The sequence below is a fragment of the Petromyzon marinus genome, chromosome 72, assembly GCF_048934315.1.
Source record: "Petromyzon marinus isolate PM22_M1 ecotype Great Lakes invasive population chromosome 72, UKy_Petmar_22M1.pri1.0, whole genome shotgun sequence".
In the NCBI taxonomy this organism is placed as follows: domain Eukaryota; kingdom Metazoa; phylum Chordata; class Hyperoartia; order Petromyzontiformes; family Petromyzontidae; genus Petromyzon; species Petromyzon marinus.
In genome coordinates, this window is record NC_133738.1 from 2,108,345 (window position 1) to 2,130,260 (window position 21,916).

General features: G+C 46.7%; 1 protein-coding gene across 2 annotated transcripts in view; it reads left to right on the forward strand.

Annotated features, from left to right (window-relative positions):
- ANKRD54 (ankyrin repeat domain 54) overlaps positions 1 to 21,916 on the forward strand; it is a 69,535-nt gene that overhangs the window by 8,046 nt on the left and 39,573 nt on the right. For both annotated transcript variants that reach the window (XM_076055649.1, XM_076055650.1), the window contains exons 3-4: positions 12,110 to 12,157; positions 19,228 to 19,329. In XM_076055649.1, coding sequence (XP_075911764.1) covers positions 12,110 to 12,157; positions 19,228 to 19,329 — 150 coding nt within the window. The remainder of the gene's footprint in view (positions 1 to 12,109; positions 12,158 to 19,227; positions 19,330 to 21,916) is intronic.

The following is a 21,916-nucleotide window of genomic DNA, read 5'->3' on the forward strand; positions in this document are numbered from 1 at the left end:
TAAACCTGTCTCACTGTAAACCTGTCTCACTGTAAACCTGTCTCACTGTATCACTGGAAACCTGTCTCACTGTAAACCTGTCTCACTGTAAACCTGTCTCACTTGTAAACCTGTCTCACTGTAAACCTGTCTCACTGTAAACCTGTCTCACTGTAAACCTGTCTCACTGTAAACCTGTCTCACTGTAAACCTGGCTCACTGTCACTGTAAACCTGTCTCACTGTAAACCTGTCTCACTGTAAACCTGTCTCACTGTAAACCTGTCTCACTGTAACCTGTCTCACTGTAAACCTGTCTCACTGTAAACCTGTCTCACTGTAAACCTGTCTCACTGTAAACCTGTCTCACTGTCACACTGTAAACCTGTCTCACTGTAAACCTGTCTCACTGTAAACCTGTCTCACTGTAAACCTGTCTCACTGTAAACCTGTCTCACTGTCACTGTAAACCTGTCTCACTGTAAACCTGTCTCACTGTAAACCTGTCTCACTGTAAACCTGTCTCACTGTAAACCTGTCTCACTGTAAACCTGTCTCACTGTAAACCTGTCTCACTGTAAACCCTGTCTCACTGTAAACCTGTCTCACTGTAAACCCTGTAACTGTCTCACTGTCACTGTAAACCTGTCTCACTGTAAACCTGTCTCACTGTGAACCTGTCTCACTGTAAACCTGTCTCACTGTAAACCTGTCTCACTGTAAACCTGTCTCACTGTGAACCTTGTCTCACTGTAAACCTGTCTCACTGTAAACCTGTCTCACTGTAAACCTGTCTCACTGTAAACCTGTCTCACTGTAAACCTGTCTCACTGTAAACCTGTCTCACTGTAAACCTGTCTCACTGTCACTGTAAACCTGTCTCACTGTAAACCTGTCTCACTGTGAACCTGTCTCACTGTGAACCTGTCTCACTGTAAACCTGTCTCACTGTAAACCTGTCTCACTGTAAACCTGTCTCACTGTAAACCTGTCTCACTGTAAACCTGTCTCACTGTCACTGTAAACCTGTCTCACTGTAAACCTGTCTCACTGTAAACCTGTCTCACTGTAAACCTGTCTCACTGTAAACCTGTCTCACTGTAAACCTGTCTCACTGTAAACCTGTCTCACTGTAAACCTGTCTCACTGTAAACCTGTCTCACTGTAAACCTGTCTCACTGTAAACCTGTCTCACTGTGAACCTGTCTCACTGTAAACCTGTCTCACTGTAAACCTGTCTCACTGTAAACCTGTCTCACTTGTAAACCTGTCTCACTGTAAACCTGTCTCACTGTAAACCTGTCTCACTGTAAACCTGTCTCACTGTAAACCTGTCTCACTGTAAACCTGTCTCACTGTAAACCTGTCTCACTGTGAACCTGTCTCACTGTAAACCCTGTCTCACCTCACTGTAAACCTGTCTCACTGTAAACCTGTCTCACTGTAAACCTGTCTCACTGTGAACCTGTCTCACTGTAAACCTGTCTCACTGTAAACCTGTCTCACTGTAAACCTGTCTCACTGTAAACCTGGCTCACTGTAAACCTGTCTCACTGTAAACCTGTCTCACTGTGAACCTGTCTCACTGTAAACCTGTCTCACTGTAAACCTGTCTCACTGTAAACCTGTCTCACTGTAAACCTGTCTCACTGTAAACCTGTCTCACTGTCACTGTAAACCTGTCTCACTGTAAACCTGTCTCACTGTAAACCTGTCTCACTGTAAACCTGTCTCACTGTAAACCTGTCTCACTGTCACTGTAAACCTGTCTCACTGTAAACCTGTCTCACTGTAAACCTGTCTCACTGTAAACCTGTCTCACTGTAAACCTGTCTCACTGTGAACCTGTCTCACTGTAAACCTGTCTCACTGTAAACCTGTCTCACTGTAAACCTGTCTCACTGTCACTGTAAACCTGTCTCACTGTAAACCTGTCTCACTGTAAACCTGTCTCACTGTAAACCTGTCTCACTGTCACTGTAAACCTGTCTCACTGTAAACCTGTCTCACTGTAAACCTGTCTCACTGTAAACCTGTCTCACTGTAAACCTGTCTCACTGTCACTGTAAACCTGTCTCACTGTAAACCTGTCTCACTGTGAACCTGTCTCACTGTAAACCTGTCTCACTGTAAACCTGTCTCACTGTCACTGTAAACCTGTCTCACTGTAAACCTGTCTCACTGTGAACCTGTCTCACTGTAAACCTGTCTCACTGTAAACCTGTCTCACTGTGAACCTGTCTCACTGTAAACCTGTCTCACTGTAAACCTGTCTCACTGTAAACCTGTCTCACTGTAAACCTGTCTCACTGTCACTGTAAACCTGTCTCACTGTAAACCTGTCTCACTGTAAACCTGTCTCACTGTCACTGTAAACCTGTCTCACTGTAAACCTGTCTCACTGTAAACCTGTCTCACTGTAAACCTGTCTCACTGTAAACCTGTCTCACTGTAAACCTGTCTCACTGTAAACCTGTCTCACTGTAAACCTGTCTCACTGTAAACCTGTCTCACTGTAAACCTGTCTCACTGTAAACCTGTCTCACTGTAAACCTGTCTCACTGTCACTGTAAACCTGTCTCACTGTAAACCTGTCTCACTGTAAACCTGTCTCACTGTCACTGTAAACCTGTCTCACTGTAAACCTGTCTCACTGTGAACCTGTCTCACTGTGAACCTGTCTCACTGTAAACCTGTCTCACTGTAAACCTGTCTCACTGTAAACCTGTCTCACTGTAAACCTGTCTCACTGTAAACCTGTCTCACTGTCACTGTAAACCTGTCTCACTGTAAACCTGTCTCACTGTAAACCTGTCTCACTGTAAACCTGTCTCACTGTAAACCTGTCTCACTGTAAACCTGTCTCACTGTAAACCTGTCTCACTGTAAACCTGTCTCACTGTAAACCTGTCTCACTGTAAACCTGTCTCACTGTAAACCTGTCTCACTGTAAACCTGTCTCACTGTAAACCTGTCTCACTGTAAACCTGTCTCACTGTAAACCTGTCTCACTGTGAACCTGTCTCACTGTGAACCTGTCTCACTGTAAACCTGTCTCACTGTAAACCTGTCTCACTGTAAACCTGTCTCACTGTGAACCTGTCTCACTGTCACTGTAAACCTGTCTCACTGTAAACCTGTCTCACTGTAAACCTGTCTCACTGTCACTGTAAACCTGTCTCACTGTCACTGTAAACCTGTCTCACTGTAAACCTGTCTCACTGTAAACCTGTCTCACTGTGAACCTGTCTCACTGTAAACCTGTCTCACTGTAAACCTGTCTCACTGTGAACCTGTCTCACTGTAAACCTGTCTCACTGTAAACCTGTCTCACTGTAAACCTGTCTCACTGTAAACCTGTCTCACTGTGAACCTGTCTCACTGTAAACCTGTCTCACTGTAAACCTGTCTCACTGTAAACCTGTCTCACTGTCACTGTAAACCTGTCTCACTGTAAACCTGTCTCAGTGTAAACCTGTCTCACTGTAAACCTGTCTCACTGTCACTGTAAACCTGTCTCACTGTAAACCTGTCTCACTGTGAACCTGTCTCACTGTAAACCTGTCTCACTGTAAACCTGTCTCACTGTAAACCTGTCTCACTGTCACTGTAAACCTGTCTCACTGTAAACCTGTCTCACTGTGAACCTGTCTCACTGTAAACCTGTCTCACTGTAAACCTGTCTCACTGTAAACCTGTCTCACTGTAAACCTGTCTCACTGTCACTGTAAACCTGTCTCACTGTGAACCTGTCTCACTGTAAACCTGTCTCACTGTAAACCTGTCTCACTGTAAACCTGTCTCACTGTAAACCTGTCTCACTGTAAACCTGTCTCACTGTAAACCTGTCTCACTGTAAACCTGTCTCACTGTCACTGTCTCAGTGTCACTGTAAACCTGTCTCACTGTAAACCTGTCTCACTGTAAACCTGTCTCACTGTAAACCTGTCTCACTGTAAACCTGTCTCACTGTAAACCTGTCTCACTGTAAACCTGTCTCACTGTAAACCTGTCTCACTGTAAACCTGTCTCACTGTAAACCTGTCTCACTGTAAACCTGTCTCACTGTAAACCTGTCTCACTGTAAACCTGTCTCACTGTCACTGTAAACCTGTCTCACTGTAAACCTGTCTCACTGTAAACCTGTCTCACTGTAAACCTGTCTCACTGTAAACCTGTCTCACTGTGAACCTGTCTCACTGTAAACCTGTCTCACTGTAAACCTGTCTCACTGTAAACCTGTCTCACTGTAAACCTGTCTCACTGTAAACCTGTCTCACTGTAAACCTGTCTCACTGTCACTGTAAACCTGTCTCACTGTAAACCTGTCTCACTGTAAACCTGTCTCACTGTAAACCTGTCTCACTGTAAACCTGTCTCACTGTGAACCTGTCTCACTGTAAACCTGTCTCACTGTAAACCTGTCTCACTGTAAACCTGTCTCACTGTCACTGTAAACCTGTCTCACTGTAAACCTGTCTCACTGTAAACCTGTCTCACTGTAAACCTGTCTCACTGTAAACCTGTCTCACTGTAAACCTGTCTCACTGTCACTGTAAACCTGTCTCACTGTAAACCTGTCTCACTGTAAACCTGTCTCACTGTAAACCTGTCTCACTGTAAACCTGTCTCACTGTAAACCTGTCTCACTGTCACTGTAAACCTGTCTCACTGTAAACCTGTCTCACTGTAAACCTGTCTCACTGTAAACCTGTCTCACTGTAAACCTGTCTCACTGTGAACCTGTCTCACTGTAAACCTGTCTCACTGTCACTGTAAACCTGTCTCACTGTAAACCTGTCTCACTGTCACTGTAAACCTGTCTCACTGTGAACCTGTCTCACTGTAAACCTGTCTCACTGTAAACCTGTCTCACTGTAAACCTGTCTCACTGTAAACCTGTCTCACTGTAAACCTGTCTCACTGTAAACCTGGCTCACTGTAAACCTGTCTCACTGTAAACCTGTCTCACTGTAAACCTGTCTCACTGTAAACCTGTCTCACTGTAAACCTGTCTCACTGTAAACCTGTCTCACTGTAAACCTGTCTCACTGTAAACCTGTCTCACTGTAAACCTGTCTCACTGTCACTGTAAACCTGTCTCACTGTAAACCTGTCTCACTGTAAACCTGTCTCACTGTAAACCTGTCTCACTGTAAACCTGTCTCACTGTCACTGTAAACCTGTCTCACTGTAAACCTGTCTCACTGTAAACCTGTCTCACTGTAAACCTGTCTCACTGTAAACCTGTCTCACTGTAAACCTGTCTCACTGTAAACCTGTCTCACTGTAAACCTGTCTCACTGTAAACCTGTCTCACTGTAAACCTGTCTCACTGTCACTGTAAACCTGTCTCACTGTAAACCTGTCTCACTGTGAACCTGTCTCACTGTAAACCTGTCTCACTGTAAACCTGTCTCACTGTAAACCTGTCTCACTGTGAACCTGTCTCACTGTAAACCTGTCTCACTGTAAACCTGTCTCACTGTAAACCTGTCTCACTGTAAACCTGTCTCACTGTCACTGTAAACCTGTCTCACTGTAAACCTGTCTCACTGTAAACCTGTCTCACTGTCACTGTAAACCTGTCTCACTGTAAACCTGTCTCACTGTGAACCTGTCTCACTGTGAACCTGTCTCACTGTAAACCTGTCTCACTGTAAACCTGTCTCACTGTAAACCTGTCTCACTGTAAACCTGTCTCACTGTAAACCTGTCTCACTGTCACTGTAAACCTGTCTCACTGTAAACCTGTCTCACTGTAAACCTGTCTCACTGTAAACCTGTCTCACTGTAAACCTGTCTCACTGTAAACCTGTCTCACTGTAAACCTGTCTCACTGTAAACCTGTCTCACTGTAAACCTGTCTCACTGTAAACCTGTCTCACTGTAAACCTGTCTCACTGTGAACCTGTCTCACTGTAAACCTGTCTCACTGTAAACCTGTCTCACTGTAAACCTGTCTCACTGTAACTGTAAACCTGTCTCACTGTAAACCTGTCTCACTGTAAACCTGTCTCACTGTAAACCTGTCTCACTGTAAACCTGTCTCACTGTAAACCTGTCTCACTGTAAACCTGTCTCACTGTGAACCTGTCTCACTGTAAACCTGTCTCACTGTAAACCTGTCTCACTGTAAACCTGTCTCACTGTAAACCTGGCTCACTGTAAACCTGTCTCACTGTAAACCTGTCTCACTGTGAACCTGTCTCACTGTAAACCTGTCTCACTGTAAACCTGTCTCACTGTAAACCTGTCTCACTGTAAACCTGTCTCACTGTAAACCTGTCTCACTGTCACTGTAAACCTGTCTCACTGTAAACCTGTCTCACTGTAAACCTGTCTCACTGTAAACCTGTCTCACTGTCACTGTAAACCTGTCTCACTGTAAACCTGTCTCACTGTAAACCTGTCTCACTGTAAACCTGTCTCACTGTAAACCTGTCTCACTGTGAACCTGTCTCACTGTAAACCTGTCTCACTGTAAACCTGTCTCACTGTAAACCTGTCTCACTGTCACTGTAAACCTGTCTCACTGTAAACCTGTCTCACTGTAAACCTGTCTCACTGTAAACCTGTCTCACTGTAAACCTGTCTCACTGTAAACCTGTCTCACTGTAAACCTGTCTCACTGTAAACCTGTCTCACTGTAAACCTGTCTCACTGTAAACCTGTCTCACTGTCACTGTAAACCTGTCTCACTGTAAACCTGTCTCACTGTGAACCTGTCTCACTGTAAACCTGTCTCACTGTAAACCTGTCTCACTGTCACTGTAAACCTGTCTCACTGTAAACCTGTCTCACTGTGAACCTGTCTCACTGTAAACCTGTCTCACTGTAAACCTGTCTCACTGTGAACCTGTCTCACTGTAAACCTGTCTCACTGTCACTGTAAACCTGTCTCACTGTAAACCTGTCTCACTGTAAACCTGTCTCACTGTCACTGTAAACCTGTCTCACTGTAAACCTGTCTCACTGTAAACCTGTCTCACTGTAAACCTGTCTCACTGTAAACCTGTCTCACTGTAAACCTGTCTCACTGTAAACCTGTCTCACTGTAAACCTGTCTCACTGTAAACCTGTCTCACTGTAAACCTGTCTCACTGTGAACCTGTCTCACTGTAAACCTGTCTCACTGTAAACCTGTCTCACTGTAAACCTGTCTCACTGTAAACCTGTCTCACTGTCACTGTAAACCTGTCTCACTGTAAACCTGTCTCACTGTAAACCTGTCTCACTGTCACTGTAAACCTGTCTCACTGTAAACCTGTCTCACTGTGAACCTGTCTCACTGTGAACCTGTCTCACTGTAAACCTGTCTCACTGTAAACCTGTCTCACTGTAAACCTGTCTCACTGTAAACCTGTCTCACTGTAAACCTGTCTCACTGTCACTGTAAACCTGTCTCACTGTAAACCTGTCTCACTGTAAACCTGTCTCACTGTAAACCTGTCTCACTGTAAACCTGTCTCACTGTAAACCTGTCTCACTGTAAACCTGTCTCACTGTAAACCTGTCTCACTGTAAACCTGTCTCACTGTAAACCTGTCTCACTGTAAACCTGTCTCACTGTAAACCTGTCTCACTGTAAACCTGTCTCACTGTGAACCTGTCTCACTGTGAACCTGTCTCACTGTAAACCTGTCTCACTGTAAACCTGTCTCACTGTAAACCTGTCTCACTGTCACTGTAAACCTGTCTCACTGTCACTGTAAACCTGTCTCACTGTAAACCTGTCTCACTGTAAACCTGTCTCACTGTGAACCTGTCTCACTGTAAACCTGTCTCACTGTAAACCTGTCTCACTGTGAACCTGTCTCACTGTAAACCTGTCTCACTGTAAACCTGTCTCACTGTAAACCTGTCTCACTGTAAACCTGTCTCACTGTGAACCTGTCTCACTGTAAACCTGTCTCACTGTAAACCTGTCTCACTGTAAACCTGTCTCACTGTAAACCTGTCTCACTGTCACTGTAAACCTGTCTCACTGTAAACCTGTCTCAGTGTAAACCTGTCTCACTGTAAACCTGTCTCACTGTCACTGTAAACCTGTCTCACTGTAAACCTGTCTCACTGTGAACCTGTCTCACTGTAAACCTGTCTCACTGTAAACCTGTCTCACTGTAAACCTGTCTCACTGTCACTGTAAACCTGTCTCACTGTAAACCTGTCTCACTGTGAACCTGTCTCACTGTAAACCTGTCTCACTGTAAACCTGTCTCACTGTAAACCTGTCTCACTGTAAACCTGTCTCACTGTCACTGTAAACCTGTCTCACTGTGAACCTGTCTCACTGTAAACCTGTCTCACTGTAAACCTGTCTCACTGTAAACCTGTCTCACTGTAAACCTGTCTCACTGTAAACCTGTCTCACTGTAAACCTGTCTCACTGTAAACCTGTCTCACTGTCACTGTCTCAGTGTCACTGTAAACCTGTCTCACTGTAAACCTGTCTCACTGTAAACCTGTCTCACTGTAAACCTGTCTCACTGTAAACCTGTCTCACTGTAAACCTGTCTCACTGTAAACCTGTCTCACTGTAAACCTGTCTCACTGTAAACCTGTCTCACTGTAAACCTGTCTCACTGTCACTGTAAACCTGTCTCACTGTAAACCTGTCTCACTGTAAACCTGTCTCACTGTAAACCTGTCTCACTGTAAACCTGTCTCACTGTGAACCTGTCTCACTGTAAACCTGTCTCACTGTCACTGTAAACCTGTCTCACTGTAAACCTGTCTCACTGTGAACCTGTCTCACTGTGAACCTGTCTCACTGTCACTGTAAACCTGTCTCACTGTAAACCTGTCTCACTGTAAACCTGTCTCACTGTGAACCTGTCTCAGTGTAAACCTGTCTCACTGTAAACCTGTCTCACTGTAAACCTGTCTCACTGTAAACCTGTCTCACTGTAAACCTGTCTCACTGTAAACCTGTCTCACTGTAAACCTGTCTCACTGTAAACCTGTCTCACTGTAAACCTGTCTCACTGTAAACCTGTCTCACTGTAAACCTGTCTCACTGTAAACCTGTCTCACTGTGAACCTGTCTCACTGTCACTGTAAACCTGTCTCACTGTAAACCTGTCTCACTGTAAACCTGTCTCACTGTGAACCTGTCTCAGTGTAAACCTGTCTCACTGTAAACCTGTCTCACTGTAAACCTGTCTCACTGTAAACCTGTCTCACTGTAAACCTGTCTCACTGTAAACCTGTCTCACTGTAAACCTGTCTCACTGTAAACCTGTCTCACTGTAAACCTGTCTCACTGTAAACCTGTCTCACTGTAAACCTGTCTCACTGTAAACCTGTCTCACTGTAAACCTGTCTCACTGTAAACCTGTCTCACTGTCACTGTAAACCTGTCTCACTGTAAACCTGTCTCACTGTAAACCTGTCTCACTGTAAACCTGTCTCACTGTAAACCTGTCTCACTGTAAACCTGTCTCACTGTAAACCTGTCTCACTGTGAACCTGTCTCACTGTAAACCTGTCTCACTGTAAACCTGTCTCACTGTAAACCTGTCTCACTGTAAACCTGTCTCACTGTAAACCTGTCTCACTGTAAACCTGTCTCACTGTCACTGTAAACCTGTCTCACTGTAAACCTGTCTCACTGTAAACCTGTCTCACTGTAAACCTGTCTCACTGTCACTGTAAACCTGTCTCACTGTAAACCTGTCTCACTGTGAACCTGTCTCACTGTCACTGTAAACCTGTCTCACTGTAAACCTGTCTCACTGTAAACCTGTCTCACTGTAAACCTGTCTCACTGTCACTGTAAACCTGTCTCACTGTAAACCTGTCTCACTGTAAACCTGTCTCACTGTAAACCTGTCTCACTGTAAACCTGTCTCACTGTAAACCTGTCTCACTGTAAACCTGTCTCACTGTAAACCTGTCTCACTGTAAACCTGTCTCACTGTAAACCTGTCTCACTGTGAACCTGTCTCACTGTAAACCTGTCTCACTGTCACTGTGAACCTGTCTCACTGTAAACCTGTCTCACTGTAAACCTGTCTCACTGTAAACCTGTCTCACTGTAAACCTGTCTCACTGTAAACCTGTCTCACTGTCACTGTAAACCTGTCTCACTGTAAACCTGTCTCACTGTAAACCTGTCTCACTGTAAACCTGTCTCACTGTAAACCTGTCTCACTGTCACTGTAAACCTGTCTCACTGTAAACCTGTCTCACTGTAAACCTGTCTCACTGTCACTGTAAACCTGTCTCACTGTAAACCTGTCTCACTGTAAACCTGTCTCACTGTAAACCTGTCTCACTGTAAACCTGTCTCACTGTAAACCTGTCTCACTGTAAACCTGTCTCACTGTAAAACTGTCTCACTGTAAACCTGTCTCACTGTAAACCTGTCTCACTGTAAACCTGTCTCACTGTAAACCTGTCTCACTGTAAACCTGTCTCACTGTAAACCTGTCTCACTGTAAACCTGTCTCACTGTAAACCTGTCTCACTGTAAACCTGTCTCACTGTAAACCTGTCTCACTGTAAACCTGTCTCACTGTAAACCTGTCTCACTGTAAACCTGTCTCACTGTGAACCTGTCTCACTGTCACTGTAAACCTGTCTCACTGTAAACCTGTCTCACTGTAAACCTGTCTCACTGTAAACCTGTCTCACTGTAAACCTGTCTCACTGTAAACCTGTCTCACTGTAAACCTGTCTCACTGTAAACCTGTCTCACTGTAAACCTGTCTCACTGTAAACCTGTCTCACTGTGAACCTGTCTCACTGTAAACCTGTCTCACTGTAAACCTGTCTCACTGTAAACCTGTCTCACTGTCACTGTAAACCTGTCTCACTGTAAACCTGTCTCACTGTAAACCTGTCTCACTGTAAACCTGTCTCACTGTAAACCTGTCTCACTGTCACTGTAAACCTGTCTCACTGTAAACCTGTCTCACTGTAAACCTGTCTCACTGTAAACCTGTCTCACTGTAAACCTGTCTCACTGTCACTGTAAACCTGTCTCACTGTAAACCTGTCTCACTGTAAACCTGTCTCACTGTAAACCTGTCTCACTGTAAACCTGTCTCACTGTGAACCTGTCTCACTGTAAACCTGTCTCACTGTCACTGTAAACCTGTCTCACTGTAAACCTGTCTCACTGTAAACCTGTCTCACTGTAAACCTGTCTCACTGTCACTGTAAACCTGTCTCACTGTAAACCTGTCTCACTGTAAACCTGTCTCACTGTAAACCTGTCTCACTGTCACTGTAAACCTGTCTCACTGTCACTGTCTCACTGTAAACCTGTCTCACTGTAAACCTGTCTCACTGTAAACCTGTCTCACTGTAAACCTGTCTCACTGTAAACCTGTCTCACTGTAAACCTGTCTCACTGTGAACCTGTCTCACTGTGAACCTGTCTCACTGTAAAGCTGTCTCACTGTAAACCTGTCTCACTGTAAACCTGTCTCACTGTAAACCTGTCTCACTGTAAACCTGTCTCACTGTAAACCTGTCTCACTGTAAACCTGTCTCACTGTAAACCTGTCTCACTGTAAACCTGTCTCACTGTAAACCTGTCTCACTGTAAACCTGTCTCACTGTAAACCTGTCTCACTGTCACTGTAAACCTGTCTCACTGTAAACCTGTCTCACTGTAAACCTGTCTCACTGTAAACCTGTCTCACTGTCACTGTCTCAGTGTCACTGTAAACCTGTCTCACTGTAAACCTGTCTCACTGTAAACCTGTCTCACTGTAAACCTGTCTCACTGTAAACCTGTCTCACTGTAAACCTGTCTCACTGTCACTGTAAACCTGTCTCACTGTAAACCTGTCTCACTGTGAACCTGTCTCACTGTAAACCTGTCTCACTGTAAACCTGTCTCACTGTCACTGTAAACCTGTCTCACTGTAAACCTGTCTCACTGTAAACCTGTCTCACTGTAAACCTGTCTCACTGTAAACCTGTCTCACTGTAAACCTGTCTCACTGTCACTGTCTCAGTGTCACTGTAAACCTGTCTCACTGTAAACCTGTCTCACTGTAAACCTGTCTCACTGTAAACCTGTCTCACTGTAAACCTGTCTCACTGTCACTGTCTCAGTGTCACTGTGAGCCTCTCACTGTGGTGATGCTGACGCTCTCTCTGTTGGTGCTTTTCAGGCGAGAAAAGGCTCCGGGAGGCCTCAAGCGGCGGCGACATTGAAACCGGTACAGTGTGTTGCGTGTTGCGCGTACAGTGTGTTGCGTACAGTGTGTTGCGTACAGTGTGTTGTATGTACAGTTTTTGTTGCGCTACAGTGTGCGTTGCTCATACAAGGTGTGTTGCGTACAGTGTGTTGCGTGTACAGTGTGTTGCGTGTACAGTGTGTTGCGTACAGTGTGTTGCGCGTACAGTGTGCGTTGCATGTACAGTGTGCGTTGCGCTACAGTGTGTTCGCGTACAGTGAGCCCGTTGCGCGTACAGTGTGTTACGTGTACAGTGCGTTCGCGCGCAGTGAGTGTGTGTGTGTGTCACTGTGTGTGTCACTGTGTGTGTGTCACTGTGTGTGTGTCACTGTGTGTGTGTCTGTGTGTGTGTCACTGTGTGTGTCACTGTGTGTGTGTCACTGTGTGTGTCACTGTGTGTATGTGTCACTGTGTGTGTGTGTGTGTCACTGTGTGTGTTTGTCACTGTGTGTGTGTCACTGTGTGTGTGTCACTGTGTGTGTGTGTCACTGTGTGTGTGTCACTGTGTGTGTGTGTGTCACTGTGTGTGTGTGTCACTGTGTGTGTGTCACTGTGTGTGTGTCACTGTGTGTGTCACTGTGTGTCACTGTGTGTGTGTGTCACTGTGTGTGTCACTGTGTGTGTGTCACTGTGTGTGTCACTGTGTGTATGTGTCACTGTGTGTGTGTGTGTGTCACTGTGTGTGTTTGTCACTGTGTGTGTGTCACTGTGTGTGTGTCACTGTGTGTGTGTGTCACTGTGTGTGTGTCACTGTGTGTGTGTGTCACTGTGTGTGTGTGTCACTGTGTGTGTGCCACTGTGTGTGTGTCACTGTGTGTCACTGTGTGTGTGTCACTGTGTGTGTGTCACTGTGTGTGTGTCACTGTGTGTGTGTCACTGTGTGTGTCACTGTGTGTGTGTCACTGTGTGTGTGTCACTGTGTGTGTCACTGTGTGTGTGTCACTGTGTGTGTGTCACTGTGTGTGTGTCACTGTGTGTGTGTCACTGTGTGTCACTGTGTGTGTGTGTCACTGTGTGTGTGTGTCACTGTGTCTGTGTGTCACTGTGTGTGTCACTGTGTGTGTCACTGTGTGTGTGTGTCACTGTGTGTGTGTCACTGTGTGTGTGTCACTGTGTGTGTCACTGTGTGTGTGTCACTGTGTGTGTCACTGTGTGTGTGTCACTGTGTGTGTGTCACTGTGTGTGTCACTGTGTGTGTGTCACTGTGTGTGTGTCACTGTGTGTCACTGTGTGTGTGTGTCACTGTGTGTGTGTCACTGTGTGTGTCACTGTGTGTGTGTCACTGTGTGTGTCACTGTGTGTGTGTCACTGTGTGTGTGTCACTGTGTGTGTGTCACTGTGTGTGTGTCACTGTGTGTCACTGTGTGTGTGTGTCACTGTGTGTGTGTGTCACTGTGTCTGTGTGTCACTGTGTGTGTCACTGTGTGTGTCACTGTGTGTGTCACTGTGTGTCACTGTGTCTGTGTGTCACTGTGTGTGTCACTGTGTGTGTCACTGTGTGTCACTGTGTGTGTGTGTCACTGTGTGTGTGTGTCACTGTGTGTGTGTCACTGTGTGTGTGTCACTGTGTGTGTCACTGTGTGTATGTGTCACTGTGTGTGTGTCACTGTGTGTGTGTGTCACTGTGTGTGTGTGTCACTGTGTGTGTGTCACTGTGTGTTTGTCACTGTGTGTGTGTGTCACTGTGTGTGTGTCACTGTGTGTGTGTCACTGTGTGTCACTGTGTGTGTGTGTCACTGTGTGTGTGTGTCACTGTGTGTGTGTGTCACTGTGTGTGTGTCACTGTGTGTGTGTGTGTCACTGTGTGTGTGTCACTGTGTGTGTGTGTCACTGTGTGTGTGTGTCACTGTGTCTGTGTGTCACTGTGTGTGTCACTGTGTGTGTCACTGTGTGTCACTGTGTGTGTGTGTCACTGTGTGTGTCACTGTGTGTGTGTCACTGTGTGTGTGTCACTGTGTGTGTCACTGTGTGTGTCACTGTGTGTGTGTGTCACTGTGTGTGTGTCACTGTGTGTGTGTGTCACTGTGTGTGTGTCACTGTGTGTGTGTCACTGTGTGTGTGTCACTGTGTGTGTGTGTCACTGTGTGTGTGTGTGTGTCACTGTGTGTGTGTGTGTGTCACTGTGTGTGTCACTGTGTGTGTCACTGTGTGTGTGTCACTGTGTGTGTGTCACTGAGTGTGTGTCACTGTGTGTGTGTGTCACTGTGTGTGTGTCACTGTGTGTGTGTCACTGTCTGTGTGTCACTGAGTGTGTGTCACTGTCTGTGTGTCACTGTGTGTGTGTCACTGTGTGTGTGTGTGTCACTGTGTGTGTCACTGTGTCTGTGTGTCACTGTGTGTGTCACTGTGTGTGTCACTGTGTGTGTGTCACTGAGTGTGTGTCACTGTGTGTGTCACTGTGTCTGTGTGTCACTGTGTGTGTCACTGTGTGTGTGTCACTGTGTGTGTGTGTGTCACTGTGTGTGTGTGTCACTGTGTGTGTTACTGTGTGTGTGTCACTGTGTGTGTCACTGTGTGTGTGTCACTGTGTGTGTGTCACTGTGTGTGTGTGTGTCACTGTGTGTGTCACTGTGTGTGTGTGTCACTGTGTGTGTGTCACTGTGTGTGTGTCACTGTGTGTGTGTCACTGTGTGTGTGTCACTGTGTGTGTTACTGTGTGTGTGTCACTGTGTGTGTGTCACTGTGTGTCACTGTTTGTGTCACTGTGTGTGTCACTGTGTGTGTGTCACTGTGTGTGTCACTGTGTGTGTGTGTCACTGTGTGTGTCACTGTGTGTGTGTGTCACTGTGTGTGTCACTGTGTGTGTGTCACTGTGTGTGTCACTGTGTCTGTGTGTGTCACTGTGTGTGTCACTGTGTCTGTGTGTGTCACTGTGTGTGTCACTGTGTGTGTGTCACTGTGTGTGTCACTGTGTGTGTCACTGTGTCACTGTGTGTGTCACTGTGTGTGTCACTGTGTGTGTCACTGTGTCTGTGTGTCACTGTGTGTGTGTCACTGTGTGTGTGTCACTGTGTGTGTAACTGTGTGTGTGTCACTGTGTGTGTCACTGTGTGTGTGTGTCACTGTGTGTGTGTCACTGTGTGTGTGTGTCACTGTGTGTGTGTGTCACTGTGTGTCACTGTGTGTGTGTCACTGTGTGTGTGTGTCACTGTGTGTGTGTCACTGTGTGTGTCACTGTGTGTGTCACTGTGTGTGTCACTGTGTGTGTGTGTCACTGTGTATGTGTCACTGTGTGTGTGTCACTGTGTGTGTCACTGTGTGTGTGTCACTGTGTGTGTGTGTGTCACTGTGTGTGTCACTGTGTGTGTGTCACTGTGTGTGTCACTGTGTGTCACTGTGTGTGTGTGTCACTGTGTGTGTGTCACTGTGTGTGTCACTGTGTGTGTGTGGGGAGCGGTGGTGTAGCGGTTAGCGCGCTGCGCTATGAACCTGGCGACCCGGGTTCGATTCCCGCTCACGGCCAACACCAGTGACGATTATCTGAACCGGTCCCGGGCCTCCCCTAGGTCGACTCAGCCTCAAATGAGTACCTGGTGCGGTGTGTAAACATTGCCACTAGGGAGACAAAGGCGGTCGGGCGTGGTGCTGGCCACCCACCCCCTCGTGTACCGTTCCGGCCTTCATAGGTGCTCGCTAACAGCACTTGCCCCTACAGTCTGTTAAGGCTATATGGGGGATCTTTGTTTGTCTTTGTTGTGTGTCACTGTGTGTGTGTGTCACTGTGTGTGTCACTGTGTGTGTGTGTGTCACTGTGTGTGTGTGTGTCACTGTGTGTGTCACTGTGTGTGTGTCACTGTGTGTGTGTCACTGTGTGTGTCACTGTGTGTGTGTCACTGTGTGTGTCACTGTGTGTGTCACTGTGTGTGTGTGTCACTGTGTGTGTCACTGTGTGTGTGTGTCACTGTGTGTGTGTGTCACTGTGTGTGTGTGTCACTGTGTGTGTGTGTCACTGTGTGTGTCACTGTGTGTGTCACTGTGTGTGTGTGTCACTGTGTGTGTGTGTCACTGTGTGTGTGTCACTGTGTGTGTCACTGTGTGTGTGTCACTGTGTGTGTCACTGTGTGTGTCACTGTGTGTGTGTGTCACTGTGTGTGTCACTGTGTGTGTGTGTGTCACTGTGTGTGTGTGTGTCACTGTGTGTGTGTCACTGTGTGTGTGTCACTGTGTGTGTCACTGTGTGTCACTGTGTGTGTCACTGTGTGTGTCACTGTGTGTGTCACTGTGTGTGTGTCACTGTGTGTGTCACTGTGTGTGTCACTGTGTGTGTGTGTCACTGTGTGTGTCACTGTGTGTGTCACTGTGTGTGTGTGTGTGTCACTGTGTGTGTGTGTCACTGTGTGTGTGTCACTGTGTGTGTCACTGTGTGCCGGGAAAGGTCCTGGCAAGGATTATTCAGCATCGCCTTGCCAGGCACGCTGAGGAGAGGCTTGCGGAGCCCCAATGCGGTTTCAGGAAAGGGCGGTCCTGCACAGATGCCATATTTTCTGTCCGTCTGCTACAGCAGAGGTGTAGGGAATTCCAACAAGACCTACATCTCTGCTTTATTGACCTGGTCAAGGCCTATGATACCATCAGTAGGCCTGGGCTCTGGGTCGTTCTTCGTGCTTTTGGAGTACCTGACCCTCTGCTCACGATCATTAAGGACCTTCATGATGGTGAGCGGGCCCGGGTAAAACTACGTGGCCGGGAGTCAGAGCCATTCCCTGTACACCTTGGGGTGCGACAGGGATGTCCTCTGGCTCCCACATTATTTAACATCTATTTTGACCACGTAGTTCGTGAAGCCTTCAATAGCTGTACCGGGGGAATCTCCATATGGTACAGATATAATGGGAGGCTAATCGATGCCCGGGTGCGGTCAAGGGATGGCTCCCTATTGCTCAACCACGTTATGTATGCTGATGATTTGGTAATAGCTGCTCATTCAGAGGAGGAGTTGGAGACGCTGCTGCTGAGACTGGAGCGTGCCACTAAGAGGTGGGGCCTTACCATCAGCCCCACCAAAACTAAGGACCTGCCTGGATATTTTGTACCATCGGACACTCCACCCCCACAACTCCCAATCGGTGATGGGGCAGTTGTGGAGAGAGTGGAGAATTTCCCATACCTGGGCAGTGTGCTTATGACTGGCTCCAGTTTAACAGCAGAGGTCTCACTCCGAATCAGTCGAGCGGCAATATCTTTTCATCGGTTGCGTAACGCTGTGTGGAAGCTACCTGGTCTGTCGCTCCGCACTAAGCTTCAGGTCTTCTCGGCCACGGTCATTCCCTCCCTTCTCTACGCTTGCGAAACGTGGACCCCCCTAATGGAACATCTTCGCCGGTTAGAAACATTTAGGCTGGCCTGCCTACGATCCATCCTGGGTTTAACCAGACTGGATTGTGTGAGGAGCTCACAAATCCTTGAAAGATCTGGGCAGGGTCCCATCGGTGAGCTCCTCCGGCAGGCAAGGCTGCGATGGCTGGGTCATGTAGCCCGCATGCCCAGCCACCGCATGCCGAAACAGCTTTTGTTCGGCCGGATTGAGGGGGCTAAGCGGGCGCGGCACGGGCTAGAGAAGAGATGGAGTGATGTGGTACAGGAGGACGTGGAGCTGAGTGGACTTGCCGATGACTGGTACCAGCGGTGTCAAGATCGGCCTCTGTGGAGGAGGCTCGTGAAGGATGCTACTGGGCAGTTGGAGGCAGTCGCCCTCCAACAACAACGGAGGGCGGAGGAGCGACGCTCACAACAGCGAGCGGAGCTCCGGGTGGCTAAAGCACAGCGGGTTGGCACAGTAGGGGGCACAGGTGGTGCATCAGCCAGTCATCTCAGTCAGTCGACCCGTGGCACCTGGGTCTGCCCCGTGACCTCCTGCCAGCGGGCGTTCGACACTTCACGTGGCCTCAGGGTGCACATAGCCTGGCACAAGCGTCGTGGTGACGTCACCGCCACTTAGTGGCGAATGGCGGTTGTTGTTGTTGTTGTTGTCACTGTGTGTGTCACTGTGTGTGTCACTGTGTGTGTGTGTCACTGTGTGTGTCACTGTGTGTGTGTGTGTCACTGTTTGTGTGTGTGTCACTGTGTGTGTGTGTCACTGTGTGTGTGTGTCACTGTGTGTGTGTCACTGTGTGTGTGTCACTGTGTGTGTCACTGTGTGTGTGTCACTGTGTGTGTCACTGTGTGTGTCACTGTGTGTGTGTGTCACTGTGTGTGTCACTGTGTGTGTGTCACTGTGTGTGTGTCACTGTGTGTGTCACTGTGTGTGTGTCACTGTGTGTGTGTCTGTGTGTGTGTCACTGTGTGTGTGTCACTGTGTGTGTGTCACTGTGTGTGTCACTGTGTGTGTCACTGTGTGTCACTGTGTGTGTGTCACTGTGTGTGTGTCACTGTGTGTGTGTCACTGTGTGTGTGTCACTGTGTGTGTCACTGTGTGTGTGTCACTGTGTGTGTGTCACTGTGTGTGTGTCACTGTGTGTGTGTCACTGTGTGTGTGTCACTGTGTGTGTCACTGTGTGTGTGTGTCACTGTGTGTGTGTGTCACTGTGTGTGTGTGTCACTGTGTGTGTGTGTGTGTCACTGTGTGTGTGTGTCACTGTGTGTGTGTGTCACTGTGTGTGTCACTGTGTGTGTGTGTGTCACTGTGTGTGTGTGTCACTGTGTGTGTGTGTGTCACTGTGTGTGTGTGTCACTGTGTGTGTGTGTCACTGTGTGTGTGTGTGTCACTGTGTGTGTCACTGTGTGTGTGTGTCACTGTGTGTCACTGTGTGTGTCACTGTGTGTGTGTGTCACTGTGTGTGTCACTGTGTGTGTGTGTGTTTCACTGTGTGTGTGTGTCACTGTGTGTGTGTCACTGTGTGTGTCACTGTGTGTGTCACTGTGTGTGTGTGTCACTGAGTAGTTTACCGCCTGCTGATTGAACATGAGGTTGAGCCGTGTGTATCACTGTGTGTGTGTCACTGTGTGTGTGTGTCACTGTGTGTGTGTGTCACTGTGTGTGTCACTGTGTGTGTCACTGTGTGTGTGTGTCACTGTGTGTGTGTGTGTGTCACTGTGTGTGTGTGTCACTGTAGTTTACCGCCTGCTGATTGAACATGAGGTTGAGCCGTGTGCGGCTGATGAGAAAGGCCGCACGGCGCTGCACTTCGCTTCGTGCGGGGGACACACAAACATCGGTGATGTACACACACACACACATATACATACATACACATATACACACATACATACACACACAGTGACACACACACACAGTGTTACATACACACATACACACACACATACACACACACACAAACATCGGTGACGTACACACACACACATACACACACACACTTACATACACACACACATACATACACACACACAGTGACATACACATATACACACACTCACAGTGTTACACACACTGTTACATACACACACACTGTGTTACATACTCACATACACACACAAACATCGGTGACGTACACACACAGTGACATACACACACTTACATACACACACACATACACTGTTACATACACACACACACACACAAACATCGGTGACGTACACACACAGTGTTACACACACACATACACTGTTACATACACACACACAGTGACGTACACACACAGTGACACACACATACATATACATATACACACAGTGTTACATACACACACACACATATATACATACACATATACACATACACACACAGTGACACACACATACAGTGTTACATACACACACACACAAACATATATACACACACACTGTTACATACACACACACACACATATATACACACACACTGTTACATACACACACACACACAAACATCGGTGACGTACACACAGTGACATACACACACATACACACAGTGTTACATACACACACATACACACAGTTACATACAAACATACACACACAGTGTTACATACACATTTACATACACATACACACACACAGTTACATACACAAACAGTTACACACACACAGTGTTTCACACACATACACTGTTACATACACACTGTGTTACATACACACAGTGTTACATACACACACACACAAACATCGGTGACGTACACACAGTGACATACATACACACACACACACATACACACTCACATACATACACACACAGTGACGTACACACACACAGTGTTACATACACACAGTTACATACACATACATACTCACATACACACACATACACACACAGACACACTCATACACATACACACATACACACTCACAGTTACACACACACACAGTGACACACACACACAAACATCGGTGATGTACACACACACAGTGTTACATACACACATACATACACACAGTTACATACACATACATACTCACATACACATACACACACAAACATCGGTGACATACACACAGACACACACACATACACACACTCACATACATACACAGTTACATACACACATACACATACACAGTGACACACACAAACATCGGTGACGTACACACACAGTTACATACATACAGTTACATACACACACACAAACATCAGTGATGTACACACAGACAGTGTTACATATACACACACACACTCACAGTTAAATACACACATACATACACACTCACACACACATACACTCACACACATACACACACACAGTGACATACACACACACAAACATCGGTGACGTACACACAGACAGTGTTACATATACACACACACACTCACAGTTAAATACACACATACATACACACTCACACACACATACACTCACACACATACACACACACAGTGACATACACACACACAAACATCGGTGACGTACACACAGACAGTGTTACATACACACACACATACACACACTCACACACACAGTGACGTACACACACAGTGACACACTCACACACATACATACACACACACATACACACACTCACACACTCACATACACACACACACACTCACACACTCACATCCATACACACACACATACACACACATACACACACACAAACATTGGTGACGTACACACAGACAGTGTTACATACACACTCACACACACATACATACACACACACACACAAACATCGGTGACGTACACACAGACACACACTCACACACATACATGCACAGTGACACACACACAGTGACATACATACAGTTACACACACACAGTTACACACACACATACACACACAGTGACATACACACATACATACACAGTGACACACATACAGTCACACACACACACAGTGACACACACAGACACACACACAGTGCACACACACACATACACAGTGACACACACACACCGGTAACACACACACTGGCATGCACATCGGTGTTGTATTGGTGGTTGTGGTTGCTGTAGTGGCGGTTGTGGTGGTGGTTGTTGTGGTGGTTGTAGTGGTGGTGTTTGTTGTTGTAGTGGTGGTTGTTGTGGTGGTAGTTGTTGTTGTAGTGGTGGTGGTGGTTGTTGTAGTGGTTGTTGTGGTGGTTGTGGTTGTTGTGGTGGTGGGTGTAGTGGTGGTGGTTGTTGTTGTAGTTTTGGTTGTTGTTGTGTAGGTTGTTGGTGTGTTGGTTGTTGTTGTAGTGGTGGTGATTGTTGTTGTGGTGGTTGTTGTTGTTGTGGTGGTTGTTGTAGTTGTTGTAGTGGTTGTTGTGGTAGTGGTTGTTATAGTGGTTGTTGTAGTGGTTGTTGTTGTAGTGGTTATTGTTGTGGTTGTTGTGGTTGTTGTAGTGGTTGTTGTTGTGGTGGTTGTTGTTGTGGTGGTTGTTGTTGTAGT